This window comes from Cupressus sempervirens, chromosome 11 (assembly GCF_028749045.1).
Source record: "Cupressus sempervirens isolate cs-2001-9-10 chromosome 11, ASM2874904v1, whole genome shotgun sequence".
Lineage (NCBI taxonomy): Eukaryota > Viridiplantae > Streptophyta > Pinopsida > Cupressales > Cupressaceae > Cupressus > Cupressus sempervirens.
Window position 1 is genome coordinate 367,711,386 of NC_143128.1, and position 22,254 is coordinate 367,733,639.

At 35.6% G+C, this 22,254-nt stretch overlaps 1 protein-coding gene across 4 annotated transcripts in view; it reads right to left on the reverse strand.

The window, feature by feature from the left end:
• The window catches only part of LOC149529598 (primase-helicase Twinkle, chloroplastic/mitochondrial-like), a 214,277-nt gene that overhangs the window by 5,924 nt on the left and 186,099 nt on the right, over positions 1-22,254 (reverse strand). For all 4 annotated transcript variants that reach the window (XM_089809441.1, XM_089809443.1, XM_089809444.1 and 1 more), the window contains 4 exons: positions 18,538-18,669; positions 17,514-17,610; positions 17,149-17,283; positions 17,001-17,068 (listed from right to left, as the gene is read on the reverse strand). In XM_089809441.1, coding sequence (XP_089665567.1) covers positions 17,001-17,068; positions 17,149-17,283; positions 17,514-17,610; positions 18,538-18,669 — 432 coding nt within the window. The remainder of the gene's footprint in view (positions 1-17,000; positions 17,069-17,148; positions 17,284-17,513; positions 17,611-18,537; positions 18,670-22,254) is intronic.

Genomic DNA, 22,254 nt, shown 5'->3' on the forward strand with positions numbered 1-22,254 from the left:
GCAGCAGTTTGCAAGTTTTGAGTGTCAATAGGCGGCAAGGGTCACAAATGAGGGGTACCTTCGATATTCTTGGAAGTCTCAGTACTCTAACTAGCAACACTTTACATTTTAATGGAAACATAATGAACTGAGATGGGTCTGCACTTGAAATTACTTCAAGATCAATACAAGTAAAGGATTTCAGAATATACTATGGACTGGAGCTTGTGATCTAGTCTGACTTCTATGTTGCTGAATGCTTATATCTGTTGACTACGGACGGACCAAGAAGTACAAAGAGATAAGTATTCTTTATGGTTGAATAATGCTCTTCAATCCTTCATGTTGTTATTAATTCATGCTATATTATTTGGATAATGAATCATGAATGATTCAAGCATTGATATTTATCTTGGACTATTATTAATCTCTGTGAAAAGCTGTCAAGATGGCACCAAGGTTAGAGTACCAAATGTATCTAAGTATTCTTCTACCAAGGAGCAATTACTTTTCATAAGAGGAATGCAATGAGAAGATGAGAGAAATGTAGACTGCTTCATTGATACATTTAGTTGTATCTCCCACCCTCTGTGGGCAATGCTAGGTAGATCCATCCTTTGCAAGTATGCAAGATGGTATCATAGAAAGTCCATAATGTTCAATATCACCCTCTAAGAATGCCATAGTGATTATGTGAATACTTTGAATGTTTTGAATCCTCCCTAGCTAAGAGGGAGTATTGAAATTAGCTAAATCAGATTCTAACATATTTAATTCTATGGTATTGGCCAGATATGAAGGTTGTGATCTCTTGATGGGAGATACATTTGGTAAGTCTTTGTCAAGTCGGGACTATTAAAGGAGGATACATTAGGCTGCTGAAAACTATAGTCAAGCACAAAACTCATTGTAATATTTGGTGACTATCTACCATTCTGGAAGGCCATTACTCAGAGTATTTGGTGAATATCATTGATATTCTATGAGGCCAATACTCATGACATCATATGCGATATCAAAACATTTTACTCAAGGCAATTCTGATCTTTTCTCAAGTCCAAGTGGGAGTGTTAATGATTGTGGACTTAGAAAAGATGCATTCTATATAACCTTATGACTATTCAGATTATTAGTATTGGTTCTCTTAAGAAAGGAGGGAATAAAGTGACATCATGCTGTGACACTAAGATCATTAGCATGGTATGCCTTATTGACAAAAGAAGAAGCTAAAAGATCTGCAATGACGAATCTTGACTCAGAAGGAGCAGACCATGCTTTATTTATTCTCGAGTAATAAAGAATTTGTAGCAAAAATCATAAGTATCAACTTATAAGAAGGTTATATGTCAGAGAGAATACTTAGAAGATCAAGTTGACTCCCCAAGATCTAGGTTATACAAACTCAGACTAAGTGTACCATGTCAAGATGGTGTATACTCATAAAGTACAAAAGCTTTCATCAAGGTTATGATGGAAAGATAAGTATCTATTGTACTTGAGCTCATCTTTTACCTTATGCCTATAATATCTTTCATTTGTATTTCTTATAAGAAGAGTATATGCCTTGATTTTGTTTTCTGAAGAATGTTCCTGTAGGAAAGAAGTTTGGATTCAGAGGGAGTCTGACATCTCATCAAGGCAACCTTGAATGAGGAGCTCAGAAGATTTGATATCCAGTAGGAGTCTTGAAAATCTAAAGTGAGCTACCATTTGATGGGCCAACCTTTATAAACATCATGGTGTGGAAGCATTTTTCAACAAACAGTCTTGCAACATCAATTTGCAGTAATAGAAAAGAATCTTCCAGCACAAATTTGATGTGATATCAAATGATCTTATGATGTTTATAAATCTGTCGAGGACTACTGGCAAATCTTGTATAGATTCAAGATTGTGTTATGAAAGAGACATTTCTATGTCTATGAATCACAACTTGGATAAAGAGAGAATTTAATTATTCTCTAGACCTCATCCTTAAGTACTAGAAATTAGAAAGCAAATACTCTTATCAAACCTCTCTGAGAGTGATCATCTCAGGAAAGATCCAGGTATGATTGAATTATTTTGTATTCTTGTGATAATTTTATTGGCTATTGACTATTATGGGCTACACCATGTGTAATCATTATTTAAAGAGGTGATGATCTCTGAAATAATGAATGCTTGTGTAAAAGGCATTATGAGAGATGACGATCTCTTAGATAATGTACTAAACAGTAGGTTTTACTGTAAGATTCAGATGAGTTTTAGATTGTGTTGTGACATTGGCATTGCTATGTTCATGGGTCACAAATTGGATAAAGGAAGAATCTTAGAATTCTCTAGGTTTATCCTGTATTCTTGTAGATCTTAAACTCAAGATCTCATTGTGATATAGAAATACCAGTTTCTATAAGTCACAACATGTGTCTTATCACTAGAAGCAGTGATTTGTCATATCACAAATTTAGTAATATGACTTTGTATCATGTGTTCTATGATATCACATACTAAGAAGAGACAGATAGATATAGAGTATTAATTCTTGCTTAAACATCTGTGTTGATGTTGCTAGATATGATATCTCTCTATAGGATTATCAGGTTAAGAGGGAGTGTTAAGAATATAACCTAGATAAACCTACAGGTCTAATGGTATAGACCGTACCTGCTCTTCTATACATATATTCCTAATGAATGGCATTCAATTTAAAATATATTGTCTCTAAAGGTGCCGGCGATTTCTAGACAAAACCCTTATTTGTTCCTGGTTAACTTAGTTAGTCATAACTAATTTATTTACTAAAGATTGTCGGCTTAGGGATAACAAGTGGTTTGTTAATGCCAAGGGTTATATCCCTTGAGGGACATACCCTTTAGACAGGATATATGTACGGGTTGTGAATGCAGTTCGGAAGACAGATATACACAGCAGTCTGATCTTCCAAGCATTTTTCTTCATCTAAATTACATAGCAGAGATATTATTAATCATCCAAGATCGAATATGGAGGACTGGACCTGCAGTAAATATTAGTAATATCTGCCTCAATCAAATCTGAATATACATTTGTAGAAGATCCATGAACTTAACAATAGAGGTTGAGGGATCTCTAATTTTTCAAAATAATCATTTCAGTGTGATTGCAGGTGGAGAGGATGGACAACCCTTTAAAAATTTCACAAAGATACACGAAGACAGAAGAGGACAAGATTCAAATTTTGTTCTTTTGCAAGGATGAAGAATATATTAGATGTCATTCTCATAAATATTGATGAAGAGTTACATTCATTGAGGAATTCACTGAAAGAAAAGGGAGAGATATCAATCAATGGTGATGCAAAATGTCAAGATGGACAACTTCCAAATGTTATGAACGAGGATGCAGTTTATCCAAAGGTTGAAGAAATTACGTACAGCATGAGGGTAGAGTCCAATCAGCAAATTGAAATAGGACAAAGATTTCATGTTGATACTCTACAAACAAATGAAGACAAAAGTAAGTGTGAAGATCCTTTTGTTTTCTTGCATCCAAATTTGATTGTTCTAATAGTTGGAAGAGTTCCATTTAAAGTGGTGAGTGAGAACATGATGATGAGTAGTAGCAACATATCAACAAATATAAGAGATGAAGAGAATAGAAAGGAAAGTGGATAAGAAGAACAGAAAGTTTGGGATCCAGGAGGAATATAAATTGTAGTAAATTCCCCTGCAACCTGAGAGTGTTAGGTAAGGTACAACTAGCAAAAGCAATTGGAAAACTCATTGACACAAGTCTATGAACAAGTCTTTTTCCTTGGGAGTTTGATGCAGGTGTATAAATTGGGGGATTGGCTGTAACTTCCAAAGAGTTCTTATTAGTAAATAAATGAACTGCAACCTATTTATCTGATATGGTTAAAATAGTTTAGGATTTAGTTTTGATACTCCTAAATACAAGGAGATAAGGTCAATATGTTTTAGGCCTACGATAGTTTGTTTTTAGATATAAAATGAGGCCTTGTTTTCAGCCTCAAGATGGAGTAGAGAAGAGTGACAATAGCTTGTGGAATGTAAGTTTGTTGTGTAAAAGATAATTTGTTTTTGCTGTTTTCAATATGTATTAAATTCTTTGCAGTGAGCATGGTTTGGGAGCTATGTAGTTTCTTTCTGTGATATGATCGAGATGGCCTCCGGACAGAAATCCCCTTCGGGCCAAGATTGCCTCCGGGCCGTGATCACCTTCAGGTTGAGTTCGCCTTCGGGACATTACATATTCATTTACTCAATAGTTCACAATTATTCTTTATTTTAAATACTCTCACATTCATATAATCATTTATTTTGTTTTCAAATTAGAATATACAATTTTGAAGCTTGTACTTTATGAAGCTATCATTGAAGTTACAAAGTTGGCATTATTTCAGCAGTTTTTGCATTTTTGTGCAAATTGAAAGTTTTCTATATTTCTTGCCATCTAGAAAACTCTTGTAGCATTTTTATTCAAATTGATCTGCTATAACCATCTTGGACATAGGTGTCTTGTTCAGGATCTGGTGCACCAGCCTTGGCTTTGCAAAGCCAAAAGTGCAGAAGATCGAACTAATTGATCTTGTTATGTTGGCCATAACCGATTGGATATCCCAGCATCGAGGTGGTGAGACTCATAGGATTCTAATATGTGGTTTTGGAAACAAACAGATTGGCAACTCTACCAGGGAGACTCGAGAGTTGCTAGTAAGCTTTATACCGACATAAAAATTCTGTCAAGCATTGTTTGAGTCTTAAATTTTATTTATGTTTTCAGCATTCAATCTTTTCCTATTTAGCAAAGATATTTGAGTAAAATTCAGATTTTGGAGAAGCTTTGAATATCCCGATTCAGCATCTAATATTTATTTGCTGTTTTAAAACGTTTTTTTATAATAAGCATTATTTAAATTCCTAAGTTCTGATTTCTTTCCATTTCAGACCTTTTTAAATCTGAAAATATAAGGATTCTAATTCTTATTATTTATGATCCTCATTTCACCATATGGAATTGAACATATAAAACTTTAAAGTGCTTTAATCTAAAATTTTTGACATTCTAATTCTTAGTGAAGTGCTGATTCTATTTTCAGAATTATTTCAAGAATATTTATTGCAATTCATGCATTTGTGGCACATACACTGCTGAGGAAATACCTAGATTTTCATTTCATTTCCCTTTAGGTGTGGCGACTCTATTATTCATTGCTCAATCTATTCTTTATGACAGAAGTTAGACATTGTTCTTAAAGTTATGTCGGGAAGGAGGTCAGTTAATCAAAGGCCTAAGAGATTCGCAGAATTAACCTTCGAGAGAAAACCAAGAAAGAAGAAAAGTATCTCTCCACTAAGTAAGGAAATCATCTCCAATTTTCTTGTCTTTCTTCTCTCCAAGAGATATCCGTTAATGATATTCCTATCTTCTCTAGGATATCATCAGGCCGCATCTAAGTATTTTTTCCAATATTGTGTTGTTCCCTCTAGATGCCTCAACCATCTTTTTAACAACTGCATCCCACTGTTGTAACTCCTCTTGATCTTCTTCATTATCTATTTGAGTTACTTCACATTGTGGTTCTTCAGCAACTCTAGGGATTCAAAAGAATGGGTTAAAATCCTCATCTTCTGTTTCAGAAATACTGTGATTTGAATTACTTCTTTCATTTTTCTTATTGATTTGTCATGTTCCCATTTTAAAATATAATTTTAATAATAATTAAATGAATAATGATAAGAAAATCATATTAAAGTGTAGAAATAAGAATTAAAAATTACGTATATAATGTATTATCAATAAAATAATATTTAGTATAGGAAAATGGCAAGGAAAAACAAAGACAAGAAAAGTGGAGAGAAGAAAGAAGGGAACATGTTCATGAGGAGATCAATAAAACATCCAAGTATAATTCTCCTCAAGAAGAACTTAGATTTCCAATTCGCTACAAGCAATGTAAAACCTTTCTATGATTATGAACAAAATAGAAATCAAAATGAAAGTTTCAGAAGACAATATAGTGGACAGCAGCACGTCAGAGATTTGGGACAACATGATAGAGGCATCCCAAACAATAATACAAACTCCAGGCAGCTTTATGGTGGCAATCAGAACGATAGAAACATCAACTAAAATAACCAAGGTTATGGAACACAAAATCAAGAGATGAGAAATCATGCTATGAGACAACCTATGGTTATTGAAAGGTACAAACAACTCGATTTTGATCGGATAAGAAGATACCCCAACCAGATTTTTAATGATCTGAAAACTGCTATTCCAAAGTTTTCCAGCAATGGAGTTGAATCTACTAAGCAATATGTTAACTAACTTGAATACAATTGAAGATTTTGAAGAGAATCATGAGGATGTTTTCCTCACTCCTACCCCATCCCACACCACACCCCCACCCCCTTCTCCCCCCAATTATGACATACATCATGTACCTACAATCAAATATTCCCCTCAAGAAGAAACCAAGGAAACATAATGTATGGCAAGTGCTTGAATGCAAAACATAGTCTAATGCCTACAAACAAAATTCTCCCCTTTGGAAGAGGATAGAGCAAGTACAAATACAAGAAAGATTCCATTGTAGATATGATGAAGGAAGGGGAATTCAAATGAAGTTTGATATCTCTGAAGTCAGCCCATTTGTTGCCATGTCCTTGGTTGATGAAGATGCCACTAGCCAATCAAGATCAAGCCCAATAGAAGGTGACAAACAAGGAGCCAATAGAAAATTAATCGATGTAAGAATTTGAATCGAGCTCTAAAGACAGATGTCTCCTCAAATAGGAAGCAAGAAGAGAGACAAGGAACCCTGCCAATGTAGAGGGTAAACCAATGGTAGATGCTCCTAAATCAATGTAAAAACTACTCCATGAAAATTAAATGATGTTCCTCCCCTTAGGAAGAAACAATGCCATGGGTGTATCAATGAATTGTCCCCAATCTCTAGGATGAATTCTCAAAATTTATGTCTTAGGAAACTTAATAGAAATCTCCAACACAAAAGTACGGTCAACCATGCAATGTGACATCTCAAGTGAAATTTGAGATTCATGAATGTCAATCTCCAAAGACACAAATGTCTTCTCTGAAGATAAAGAGACCTTCAATGTTGTATCAAAGGATTCACAATCATGTCTACCTCGAAAGGATGAAGATGAACATCACAGTGTTCTTTTGCAACAACTAAAGAAGGAACATCCTCATTAAAGAGAAGATGAATGTCATCAACAATGTCTCCCAAATCATCGATGAAAGACTTTGCAAACAAGCTTGCAATATTTTTCTAGAAGTCATCCCAAGGAACTGCAACTGGAAGACGAGGAGTATCTTGCTACACTGAATCACAAGCATCAATAACAGCAACAGTAGGTGTGATTTCAATAGCACAAGTAGCAACTACAACTGGAGATTCAAGATCTTTTGGGGAAGGAGGAACATGTGGATCTCAATACTTTTCCCAAAGAAAGGTCCAAAGATCAAGAATAATCTCTGCCAAAGATCAGGAATAATCTCTATCTTCTGCTAAGTGAAAGTAGATAATCTAAATCCATATTAAGATAAATAACATTGAGAACTTTTTTTCAAGAGTTCTAATCGAAAGAATTACTAGGACTAAGAGGTTTGTGCATATACAAACAGGGCAATAGATGGTGTTCACTAAGATGAGAAAGTACTATATCATTCCATTGGTTATAGTTTCCTTTTGCCAAAGTAATTAAACCACCCATGATGTACTACTCACAAAATGAGATAAATAAATCAATTCACCCCCCAACATGTAATGAATCAAAGAAGACCCTCAAAATAGATGATTTTGGAATTTTATATGCAGTGTGTGTACAATTGCCACTTGCTAGAATTGGCCAAAGTGGACTTATAATTTCATAAATACAACAAAAAATAGGAAGCTATAGCAAACTCAAACAATCAGGAAATAAGATCACTAATGGATCCAACATGTTACAAGAACCGAAATTGGCCAAGATATACCAAATATTGAAAGTGATATTTTCATCCAAATAAGCTTATAATTTGATCCCAAGTCTAGAAAGTTGACAAAAAATTATGTACATTTTTTTTAAATGGAACCTAAAAATGTGTCTCTATGACCTTAAACGAAGCCTCTGAAGTTGCAAAATTGAGGATAGGACAGCTTCTACAAAATCCATTCCAAAACTAGAAAATAATAGTACCATTAAAAAATTTAGGATATTCTAGCCAAAATAGAAAAACTGCATTAAACTTAGAGCCTAGATGACCAAGTTATGTCCTCTTAAACATGGACTACGAAATCAAAACTACATATAGCGAGTGGGTAGAAAGTTCAACCTCAAATGATGTTTGTAAACCTCGAGTTTAAATTTGACAATCAAACAATTGTCGTGACAAAAATAAAGATATCCATTTTTGACAGGCTAATGATCATTAATTTTCGGACAGCAAGTTGCAGCATGCACAAAAAGGGTAGTAAGCGAATGATTGGATGTTGACAAGAATGTTGACTTGACACTCGTTGACATGTTGCAAATGTGATAGATGTGTTGATGATGACAATGACGACTGGGCATCTTCGTTGTACCAAAAAGAGGTCGAGTGATGTGTTAAATGTTGATGTGTCAGGTTCTGTCTCGACCAATAGAAATGCACCAAGAGTCAATATCCTATGCTGGCAAAAAAGTACCCATTTGTTGATAGTGGTACTATTGCGCCCAACAATAAGACGCCTCCCAATGCTAGCGGATTTGAGAATTCGATGTTTGCTCAACCCAATTTGCAATGTTTGCATGGGTCTATGTCGGTCGACCTCAATCAACATCTGTTGACTTGATCTTTTTTTATGTTATTAAGGAAACAAGCTCGAATGCAAAGGTTATGTCCATAGTACATGCAACGCAGATCATTCTTTGAGTAAACTCAACAATGAAGCACAAAGGTGATGCGGCTTGGTGTGGAAGAATCTAGATGAGAACCCCTCAGGAGGATTGGCTGACAAGGGGTCTGTGACAGATAAGTGCTCAAAATCAAACTCTGTGATGTGTTATTCACTGCAACGTGCTATGCAAGGATTGACAAGTCAACATTTGCATGCAGAATGCTAAATGAATGCAAATGCAAGAGAATCTAAGATGTTTGAGCATGAGCTCAAGAAGTGCGGGGTTGGGGTTTTTGGCATGCAGACAAGGCTAGGCAAGCCGCATACAATTTAATGCGACTCAAACAATAGGGTTGTGAGCTAAGCCACAAGCTCAACAAGCCGAGTCGTGAGCACAACGAACTAAGGTTAGAGCACAACGGTGGGATTTAATCCCACTTGGACTGTGTGGGGGAATATTTATTGTTTAAAAGAAAGGTACTATGTAGAATAAAATAAACAAGAGCTTGTTGGGTTGTTGGGTGCCTTTAGTGGATGTTTGATGATGTCCATCTCTGGTGCCCTCGAGTAGTTAATGCTACCCAATATGACCTCAGTGTAATTTTAACTTACTTGTACATATATCCTACAAAATTTTTACAAAGGGCTATCTAGCCCTATAAACCAATTTTTTGCCCCAAAAAGAAAGTCAAAAAATATTTACAAATCTAAATGATGGAAATTGAAACTAAATTGTAGTTCTAAAGAAAGCAATTCCAAAAATTAATCTTGAATATTGTAGATCAGGCCTTATAGGTCTAATTAGTAATAAAAATGGCCTCGAATTTGAGTTTTTCCCAAGGTAAGCAAATCTATAGTCAAAGTTCATTACAACGGCCACCCGAATGAAATGGTGGGGTCAAATATTGCTCAAGACACTCCCACAAGCTACTAAAAATTTAAATGATGGAAATTGAAAATAAATTGTAGATTTGAAGAAAGTAATTCCAAAACTTCATCTTGAATTTTGCAAATCAGGCCTTACAAATCTGATTAGCAATAAAAATTACCTTGAATTTGAGTTCCGCTTAAGGTAAGCAAGTTTATAGTCAGAATTCGTTGAACGACCACCCAAATGCAATGGTAAAGTTAGCTCTTGCCCAAGACACTCCCACAAGCTGTTGATCTTGGATCTAACTCATAAGTCTCAAAAGTTGAATCAAAACACTCACCAATGGCTATGCAATGAAACCTTCTATGGCTCAATACCATGTAAGAATTTTGATATTGCTTTAAGACCATGTGAGAATTGAAAAGAATAAAAATGCCAAGATCTAGAAGCTCAATTGATAACACAAGAAAGATGGGCAAAATGATATTATCAATTGATTGATTCAATAGTTGATCAAATGATAATGGATAATGCCTTATTGATTTACAATGTAGTTATGCCTTACTATATAGGCAATACATGATAACTAGGAGATATGCAAGTGATAAACTATCAATCACACTTGGTTTAATCACATATCCACCAAAGGAGGATCATCCTCCATTCTACAACAAAGTATGTGCAATATGTGCAACAATGTTGGCAGCTGATTGGATGGTCCCGTCGGTGTTTCTATAGTCGACAGAATGATTGTCATCGATGTTTTGTACTTTGTAGCCGACCGGTAAATAGTTTGTAGCGAACATAATGTTTGTGGCCGACGGACTCCTTCGAGAAGGTTCGGCGAATAGTATTTATATCCCGTCTGGGATCATTGTAATTCATCATGAATCATCTTCTATCATTAATCTTATCAAGCATAATGTATGTCTAGCATATGCGAATATAATTCTGCTATTCTGTTCCATTGTCTGTATGCGTTGATTTCTTTACCAGTACGGTGAACATTTGCGCGAGCACCTGTCTGCGGGAGGTGCCCCGCGGGAGGTGTTCCGCGGACCTCTTCCGCGGGAGGTGCCCCGCAGGCACCTATCCACGGCAGCCTGTCCGGAGGTCCTCTTTCCGCGGTTATTCACACCGTTTTCAGGCTCGGAAGCTCGTGTTCGATTCCCTCCTTTAACTCACTGCCGCACTCTAAGTTCCATGCGGGTTGTCTCTCCTTCTTGTTTGATCTGCCGTGGAATAATTTTTTGCCTTATTTGGGGAGGTCGGATTCAAGATTCCTCCTATGGTTATCTGCTTGTCGGAGGTCGAAGGGAAAGGTGTGCTTGGTTACGGCATAATTTTGTTGGCCTCTTCTACGGGTTAATGGGTGGAGGAAACTCATTAAAAAAAAAAAAAAAATGACGACAGATTCAAATTGTTCAGAATGAGTTACAGATGATGCCAACGGAAAGGGGACGCATCTGTGGTTGCCAGAAAGAGTGTAGAATCGGCAGAAAATGACAGAAATGGTGTGCTCCGTGCATTTCTGTGTGGGTTGCGAAGTGCTAATTTGGTCTTGGCGGCAAGGGGCGCTACCCCTGGACCCCCAGTCGTTGCGGATATCAGTCATGGGAGTCTGACCAGTTGAGAAGAGTTGAAGTTGCTGCAAGCATGGACTTTCTGTGCACCAGAGGCACTAGGAGTAGGTGTTGGCCGCGAGGCTGTCTTGGTGGATGCGTAGAGAGCTCGGGAGGAGCTAATCATCCAGTTGGAGGCAGTACAGCGACACTTGGCTCAGGGAACCGAGGAACTGAAAACAGAGAAAGCAGCATAGGTGGCTATCAAGGTCAACTTCATTGAGGAGACAGTGTTGTGTTAGTAGAGGCTGCTGGCACGGGACGAAGGTGACAGTGATGTGTCAGAAGCAGATTTATCTTGTTGTAATTAGTCCGTTAATGTATTTTGTTTATTAATTTGTCTCAGATATTTTGTTAGTTGTCAGGGGACGACTTTTCTTTTTGGGGGGGATGGTGTCAGCCAACTGGATGGTCCCGTCGGTGTTTCTGTAGCCGACAGAATGATTGTCGTCAGTGTTTTGTATTTTGTAGCCGACGGGTAAATAGTTTGTAGCAGACATAATGTTTGTGGCCAACGGACTCCTTCGGGAAGGTTTGGTGGATAGTATTTATATCCCGTCTGGGATCATTGTAATTCATCATGAATCTTCTATCATTAATCTTATCGAGCATAATGTATGTCTGGCATATGCGAATATAATTCTGCTATTCTGTTCCATTGCCTGTATGCGTTGATTTCTTTACCAGTACAGTAAACAAATGTGAGGATGATAATGTGATAGGAGCACTAAAGGTGGATCTCACACATAAAGTGAAACGAAATAAAAACTATGTCCCCCTAATGTGGATTTTTCCTACACCATGTGCTAAAATGAGATGTAAACTCCTATGTGCCTACATGGCAACTAATAGGCAAATGCATTATCCTAAGTAAACTTAAGTAAAGTGTAATTAGTGAATATTTAATTGCACTATTTATTTTGGAATTTGTAAATAAATATTGAGATAATGTTATAATGTCCAATTTCTTCAAAATCAATGAATCTTCTTTTTTAGTGCGCTTATTGTGTTAGGCAAGTGGGAATCAAAAGGGTATTCTCATTGTTTCTAGTTTCTAAGTTCAAATTTTGAAGCTTTTCCATGGTCATCATTGGTGGAAATGGCCTAGGACTGGTTTTTGCTCAAAGTTGTGCTTTGACAAAGAAGGATTTTGATAGTCTTTATGAATTTTTATAATATGGATGGATGAACTTTAGCTATTTACATTTGTTTATAAAAGGATTTGAGTTCATCTTCTTGTAGTTTTTGGCCATTTGAGCATGCTTTTATGCAAAGGCTTTTGTCCTTGTTTTTATGGCTTTTCATTGCATTGTTTGAGTTTGCAGTCATGGTCTTCATTGATTCAGTGTTTGAGACTGCATACTCAGCATATTGAGTTACGCCAATTTAATGGGATCTTTAAGAGACTCATATTCTTGGCTTGAGACCATTTGAGTGCTCCTTGTATCATGATGGAAGCTCTGACCATTGAGTCTTTCATTACATCATGTTTATTGCTTTTGCATTCGCCTTTCTTTACTGGCACACCTTACACTTGAGTTGTGTTCACAATCGATATTTGGATGTATGGTCTAGAGACCACATTCTTAGCATATTAGAGTATGCTCATTGATGGGATCCTTGAGGGACCCACGCTCTTTTTTTGAGACCAATAGAGCTTATCATGTTTCATTATGGTTTTATGATTTTTGAGTCTTTCTGTGCATTATGCTTCTTGCTACAATCGCTTGCTTGATACCTTGTTATAATGGAATGATATTGTTTTTTTTTTCTAGTGGAGTGGAGTGGTTGTCTAAGGCAAGCTCGGACAAAAATGGGTCGCTATGTAATGCCCTACTTGAAGATCCTTGGAAAAAGGATAGATAAAAGCCAAGATATATATATTTTTTAAACAAGTATGGATGCAAAAGACAATCAACATACAAGGATCACAAAGATCGCAACGGAAGACTTAACCAACAACCCCAACAACCAATGAATCTCCAAGTGCCACTACTAACTGTCGTGCTCAAACTAAAAGACGAAAATCAAAGGCGACAACAGAACATAAAATCTTTGATCTCTCAAAGCCTGGAAATACAAACAATCCTAAAAGGTACTCAAAACACCAAATTGCATTCCCCGAAAAACATCGGAGATGCCCTGTGGTGGTAACCTTTGGAGAGTTCTTAATAACAAAATAAATAAAATAGAAAATAACATGTTAACAAGATATCTTGTTGTGTGAGGTTGTTGATATGGTACATCTAGTCATGGTTGTTGAGGATGGTGATATGGTACAATTAAGCATGGCTATCTGAGGATGTTGAGATGGCATAGCCATGGTCATTTCAGGATGTTGAGCTGGCATAATAAAGCCTCCAAATTTGAGAAGCATTGATTGAATTCGTGTGGGCTACCTCATACCATACGATGACACTTCATTTGAACTTCGTCATCCAATTCAAATAATAGTTCCTATTTTGTATTCTGATTTTTCACTAGTTTGTGATTTGTACTTGCCTAGTTTGCATCATCATCTGAACCATGCTCAAATGTTCTTTCTTGTACCTGAAATCTTTCATCAATTCTACCATTTGCACTTTGAAATTCTTTAACCTCAAGTTATAGCATCTATAACCCTCACTTTTAGTCGAATATCCAAGAAATATGCCTTCATCACTTCTACATTTGAAGAGGGTGGGATAGTGGAAACAGATATAGATGTTTTTTAATAGTGGAGGATAACTTAAACAAATTTCCCTATTTCACCATCCCTTTTGATATAGCATTTGTTCCCAAAAATTCTGAAATTCGTTGTATAATTTGAACTTTGTTCATGGTGTATACTGCATTCTTAATTGCTTCTCTCCAATATACATGTGATACCTTACCCTCAAGCAACATTGCCCTTGCTGCCTCATAAACTATCATATTCCTTCTCTCTACTACTCCATTATGTTTTGGTGTTTTAGGTGATGAAACTTGTGTTGAGATTTTAGGATCACTGCAAACGTAATGACACTATATATTTTATGCACTTTCCAAGTACAGATCCGAATATATATATATAGAGAGAGAGATATGTATATGTATGTCTAATTTATGATTAATTAATTGCAATAATGTTTAACCAATAACTATAGGGGATTAACTCTAGATCAATTTAATCCAATTGAAGCTACAACATTAACACTTCCTCTTAGCTAGGGAGGATTGTTATAGAACACGTTATGCTCTCAAGCATATAGAGATATATCATCTCAATATGATATTCTTGAAAAGGCATATTTAAGAAGATATATATTCATCAAAATAGATGGTTATGTTTCGATATCATCTTTAGTATAATTCAACAAGGAATATCAATCATATGATATTCATCATACTTATTTTCTCTAGGTATGTACACTAGCATGCCTACCAAGAGAGTATATCATATCCTGGAACTATATATGTTACCTAACCTCTAGCACACTCCAAGACAGCAACTAAATGTAGTCTATCAGATAACAATCATGATCTCAGGTACAGCAACTTAATGTAGTCCATCATGAAAAGTGATTAGGATGTCATGATCTCCGGGACGACAACTTAATGTAGTCCATCATGACAAGTATCATGATCTCCAAAACAGCAACTTAATGTAGTACATCATGAAAAGTAATTAGGATGTTGTGATCTCTAGGAAAACAACTTAGTGTAGTCCATTATGGCAAGTATCATGATCTCCAGGACAGCAACTTAATATACATCATGATACGCTTGTTATCATGATCTCTAGGACAACAACTTAGTGTAGTCCATCATGATAATAGATCAAGCCATTGTTAAGATCGTCACCTTACAATAGCAACCTCACAAACACATCAATGAAAGATCGTCACCTTTCATGACATTATCCACATATGCAAAATAGTAACTCACGTGATATCCACCATGAACCATTCTAGAGGGTGGATCCACTATAGCTACTCCTAGAGGGTGGAGCAAGGGCTTCACCTCAACCTTATCTCTCATTGGTGCAGGAGCACCTCTGAAAATATTAGAACACAGAGCACAAGGAAGCACAATGACATATCTAGATATCAAAATATGAAAATCTTGGCTAATTTGATAAAATTACCAAGTTGGGCAAAAAAAGTTTTAGAATCTCATTATAAAATATGTAATTGGGAAATGTAAAAAAAATGAGAAATATGTTCCTGAAAGTAGATATAGATAAATCGTTGGTTTTTTGTTTTAATAGTTTGAATAACTACCAAGAATTAGTTTTATATCCTTGGTTACAATATTTTGGTGTTATAGGTTTTCGTATGGATGAAAAGCTAATTTTGGTTGTAGTTGCATTGATGAGCAGGTAAGGATGCATGTACTGCCTTATGTTCTGAAGTTCCTTGTAGGTGCATTACAGCCAACACCAAATGAAAAAAATCCTCTATTAATCACATAGCTGAGAGAATTATAATAGAATCACTTTCCCAATCACTTAATATGAGAAAACATCAATGACATAAATGATGATAAGGATGTATAATTGTAGAAGTTCCATGGTGAGATGGCCATCATAATGGCACATAGGTTCAAATGGGACAAGAGCTGGTTGAGATATGAGCTTAGCTAAGGGTCAATTAATAGCTTCAAACAAAAATCTCTCCAAGGGCATGTTGGTGCAAATAGTAACTAATTGAGAGTTCCGTCATTTAAAGAAAATGATACACAAGGTAGAAGCCCATCTTGCAAAGGTGAACTTGTTGAAAATTTGTACTATAAAATTAGGACCAAAGAAGTAACAACATAAATAGAAAATTCACAACCAAGGAAGTAATTCAATCCAACCCTCACCTTCATTGTTCTTGAAGATGGCATTTTCTTAAAGGCATTGAGGGTGTGGGAGGATGGCACAATATATGGTTGCATGGTCCGAGGGTAGATGGAAATAAATACTTTCTAATCAATCGTTACAAAAATAAAATTAACAAGCTTTTTCTTTTTTCTTATCATGTTTCAGCACTCATCAAGTCATGTTTTCACATAGTTATAAAAGATTTTGAAGTGAAGGGAATCATGCATCTTTCCCAATAACCAAGCATCCAAGGATGATGATGATTTTCTTATGATGATAATGATTTTATTTGGCATTTGAGCCATGCTATAGTGAATAGATATAATTAAATGCAGAATCAAGAGGGGATCAACTACCAAACAATTCAATGAAAGTTATGAAGGCGTTGGATGAGCATATGAATAACACTGTAGGCTGTTATACCATCCCCATTTATAGATCATAATTAATCGTAGTGATGGCAATCTTCATTGCACACTCAAAAGCCCTGAATGTAAGGTAATGATAAAAACATGCTTATTTTATTTTTTACTAGTTCAGATATATTTGATGGTGATTGTTATAGGTTACATCAGACAAATTAAATTATATAAGATTGTCAAGAATAATTTGAGCAAAATTATCACCTCTAAATGGAAAAATGATCCATGTCATAGCATTGGAATGCTGTATTATCAGTCTTTGTCACGTAAAAGAAAAATGAAATAGAAATAGAGGTAACAATAATCATTTGCCTTGATAGTGGGTAAAGACAAATGAAGATCTCTAAAAGAAAATGAGAACAGTTCAATTCATGTTCTTTAATTATAACAATATAAATTACTTATGATTTACCTATTATATGATAGGTATGCTTCACCTATCTGGCCAGCCATTTTGTTCCGCACTTTCCTAACAATTACCTGCAATTTTTTATGATTAGTTGATAAAAAAAAGTGTGTGACTAAAAATACATTGGTAGACACTTTCAATATGCACTAACCTGCACTTGGTCAAGTGGACCGGCTTGCTCATCCCTATTTCTATGAATTACAATCCCATTGTCACATTTGTTGATGAAATGAGCACTACCACTGATATCATAGAGACCGGGAGGTTGACCATTCCAATTTTGTAGCTATTGCAAAAATATTATATGTGTCAATTTACAACGGTGACATCCCTCACATAAAATAAATAATGGCTCAAGCTTCATACTATTGATCAAGATGCCCTATTAGTAAATTTAGTAAAAATGAATAGAAAAAATATTAAACCTATAAAGTAAAATACACAAATCTGTTTACAGAAAAGACATGGAAAATATGGGTTCGACTTAATTCCCCAAGATATATAAAATATATGTACCTGCTTTGGGTGTGCAACAAACCATACATGGCAACCATAGTGCTGGGCAAAGCGCTTTACCAATGTAAGAATCTGACTTACATACTCTGTTTCTGTTCTGTAATTACAACACGTATTAAAAGTATTGTAAATTAATAATTAAATCTTGTATCTGTGCATTTTGCATTGCAGAATATAGTTGTTTGTTGGGGAAAAAAGAAGAAAGATATCAAAAACTGGATTTTTAAAAAAATTTAATGTGCACCATTTACATAACCCATAGAATGCATGGCAATATGTCGAGTACTAAGCATTTACATCCCAGAATTCTATTCACTATTTTTTCATCCGATACTGTTAAACATGCCCAATCAATGAAATGATGCATCGTTGCAGCTAAACTGCAACCATGCAGTAAACCTTATACATCTAACATTTACATTTCTCAGTAGCTTACACATAATAAACTAAATTTTGAACTTCCCTGTATTTGTGTATGTCATACCTTAAGAATTAGCATACAATTTATATATTGAGTATTTGCCTTAACTGTTCATCATAAACAATGAACACTATACGGTCAAACCCTCCTCCCATAATACAACAATGTTGAGACAGATTATTATTGTATCTAAGAATGAAGAACGAACCAATTAGTGACCTTTTAGACTTTATTTATATAAGCATCTCAATATGGATTGGAAGAAAAATCTGGAATATCTAAAATATTTTTTCTCAAAAATATTGATTCATGAAACAAAAATAACTATTCTGAATCCTGATATATGAAAATACTATCAGGATGGCATGATTACAGTATCACGAATCATTATATGGGGCCACTGAAGAAATCTTCAGCAACCTATATGTCTCAAGAATATCCTAAGTCCTAACTATTGCTCATGGAAATTTTCTGAGATTTACAAGTTAAAATCCATTTTGCCAAAACATTATCTTAGACTATCTAAAAACATTAAAAACAAGTGTCCGATTTCAAACAGTTGTTTTATGATCTGATATGTAGAAAAGAAAGAAACAGACTCACAGATTAGATGGGCGCTGGTGATCAAGTTCGTTGTATGGGTCAATCACCAAACCCTGTATCCCATGCCTTAAAACTGCCGCCTTTGCAAGTTTGATAATCCACTGAACGGATGGAAGTGCTTCATTTTCATACCTGCTGACCCCCAATATTCATCAGGCTTAAAATGATAACTATTACATTGAAACAATTAGAAATTCTTAATTAAAATGTATAGACACTGTAAAAAGATCATTTTTTGACTAAGCTTATGGCTTGGAAGTGTTTTCACAAGCATCATATTCAATAACCTAAATTGAAGCAATGCACACTAACTTGGACAAGCATATTAAAAATAAACAAAAAAATTTAAAAATATAAACTCAAATCCTTAATTGATAGCAGATCACATTCATTATCTACATAAAATACACCTCACAAAAAATGTTGCATCTTCTAGTTGAGCCAATCAGGGATTAACCAATAAAATTCACCCATCCTAAATAGAGGCCATCAGTTTAATTTGAATCACTTATGTGGATGGAGTCAAATTGCACCTGGAATAGTTTTCAAATCACTGAAATTGGGCCAGTACAGTCAATGTTCAAATCTCCAAAATGGTGGTTGTTGAGCAACATCTAAAGGATACATTATCAAGTTGATTTAGATCATATGCTAGAACATTTGATTTATATTCTATTGGTGTATATTGTAGCTTGAAGATCCAGAAAATTATATTTTGGCTAATGTTGTCTCATTGTAGGGTGACCAACAGAAAAAATTATTCAATATTTGACGAGATTAACACGAAGTTGTTATGAAGAAAATGGAAATGCATCCAAATTTAGAAATGTCTCAACATTTGGAACTTATGTGTAGTAGCAAGCATAATGCTTCAGTGTTTTATCCAAGATGATCTTGTCTAATCTTCAGTACAATGTTCAGCTTCATTTTCAGTACAATGTTCAAGTACATTTTAGATGAATAATGACTTTTAGAAAAAAAATCTAAAATTGGACTTTATGGTGAAGGCTCTGAGGTAGTTTGACGGAGACAAAAGTCCAGCCTCCATGATTAGCCTGCCACAAGTTTCCTCTCCACCAAATTTGACTATAAAAAGTTTTCATCATCATCTTGGTTATATAAGGATCAATCCTCTGATTCCATCCTTTTATATGCTCATTATAACTATTTGGAATAGTGTTCCTTGGCTTGCTTGATTGTCACAATTTTATTTGTTTAATTACAACTTAAGTTGGTAGTTGGCCTTAAACGGTTTACGGCATTTGCCCTTAAACGGTTTATGGCTCATGCAATGTATTCCGTGTGTACATGTGAACATTTATGGTAGTTAAATGTTTGTTTGATGGTGGCATGGGTTTGGAGAATGGGATAAAGGAAACAAGAACTTCAAATAGCTGTTGTAAGTTGAGGATGCTAAATTGCCAATGGAAGATGCAAATTTGAAGTGGGAGTCAGACTTGATGGAGGACATGCCACCATGGAAGGAGAAGAAAGCAATTTTTAAAAGTGAGAAAATAGTGAAGACCTCTTTTACCCCGGGTGCTTTGGAAAGTCCAAAGCAATGAAATTTTAAAAAGTTGTGAAGCTGTGATGTCCCCATCCTATCCATGAAACCAATCAAGCATAAACTACATGTTTGGTCCAGGTATGTCAAACCTAGGGGACTTTCAAGTTTGTTAGCAAGTAGAAATTATACATAGCATTTTGCAGTTACAAACAAGTTAGACCATAATGAAGGATGTTTTGCAAACCATGCAAGTGATCCAAAATAAATATTAATAAAACCAAGGAAATCAAAGAGATATCACTGTTTATGTGAGTGATGGAGTAAGAAAAGTAACACTGGCAAGCCCACCTTGATACATGAATGATAAATTAGAAAAATCCAGTGATCAATTATGTCCAAGTGCTACCCATCTATTCATATGTTGAAGGTTTGAGTCAAGTGGCTAAGCCATAAATACATAATAGTTTTGAGATAACAAGCAGGCGATCTTGATATTAATAAAAACAATATAATACAAGGATCACTAACTGCAGATTGCAATCCAGATATCAATATTTGTTGTATCAAACAATAAGGTTATAAGTTAACATCAAGCGATCTATATACTTGCTGTGAGGTTTTCAAATCGTCGCCCCATTGCAAACAGGGAACCTCTCTTTTGCTGGTGCATTTAGGTAGCAGGGTAGATGAGATGAAGCACCACTTTGTCTCATGTAAAGAAGAAAAGGCACATCTTTGTCTCACGCAAAGGAGAGAAAGCACCCCTTTCTCTCAAATAGGCAGTACAAGAAGCCTCTCTTAGTCTCAAAATAAAGGTAGAGGAAGCACCAAATCGTCTCATGTTTGATGAAGAAAGCAAAAGGTGGATTGACATTGGTTTGATAAAAGGAAGGCTCAAAACTCTAAGAAACAAAGCCTATCGCTGGAGTAGGTGGCCTTGGGCCTATGAGCAAAATTTAATAACAATAAGCAGCTCTATATAAGGCATATATTGTCCATGGGGACAAGGCGATAATTCAACGAAATGAGGCCTTAATTGAGCCATCAAAAGAGCCAATGCCTAAGCCTTAATGGGCCCAGATCTGTGCACATAACATGGACCTTAAAGACTTATAGATCCAAACTCAAAACTCTATGTACAGACTCCAAAAATGTTGTTTGTGAACTCAGAAATTTAAATCAGACCCAACAAATGATGAAACATGTGGGATAGATGGCTTTAGTTTGACCCCAAATCTAGTCCTTGACTAACACCTGGCATTGGAAATCTAATGGAACCTATATATGAGACGTGGGCCACTGAAATTCAAAAATCAGGGCTCTAAGTTGGAGCTGCAGGCCTTAAACAAGTAGCTTGTGACCTCATTACCGAATTTGGCCTCAAAGTTCTAAGAACTCAGCCTTAGCATGTAGCATGGGCACTCAATTGCAAGAGTTAGGTCTTAACTCTGGGTTTGATCACCAATAATTGGTCCTAAATCTGATCCATAATGTACTGTCAAGCATTGGGACATAAAATCTGGGTTATTGCAAGTAATGTGTGGACCATATGGGACTTAAATCGCGTCGAATCTGGAAACTTAAATGAGAAAAATCAAGCCCTATATATGGCATGTAAGTAGGAAAGGTGGATCAAATCAAAATAGGATTGAATGGGCCCCCTTAAACATGTAGCATATACCCTCATATGGCCCCAAATCCAAACACCCAGGCCCTAATTCAGAAAAACATCTAAACATTAGACTCAAAAATCGAAGGGGTCCTAAACATGATTTAAGTGCTGGAAAAGGCTCCAAACTCGATGCAATTACAAGACAAGAAATTGATTTAATGCAGATCTAAAGGTGCAAAACTTGATTTCCTTTTTACAAATCTTAGGAGGTAATCATCATCTATAATCCAACCGAAATAGATGTCATGGTTGATATAATTCTTGACCAATGGAAAGACTTGGTTCAACCATAGGAACAAAATCTTAATAAGATTTGCCACGAATTTTGAAGGAAATCTCCAATTGTTCCAACTTATTGCAATCATATGACCTAGATTGTTGGTAGGAATCACAGCTTCTTGTGATGGAGGTGAAATCGTGAATGGTACATGGAGGATCTTTCATCGTTAACTTCCATGGTCCCAAAGATGTTTCAACGATCCTTTGATCCTCAATTGTAGCCATCTTTATCTGAAAACAATTATAGCATTTACTATCT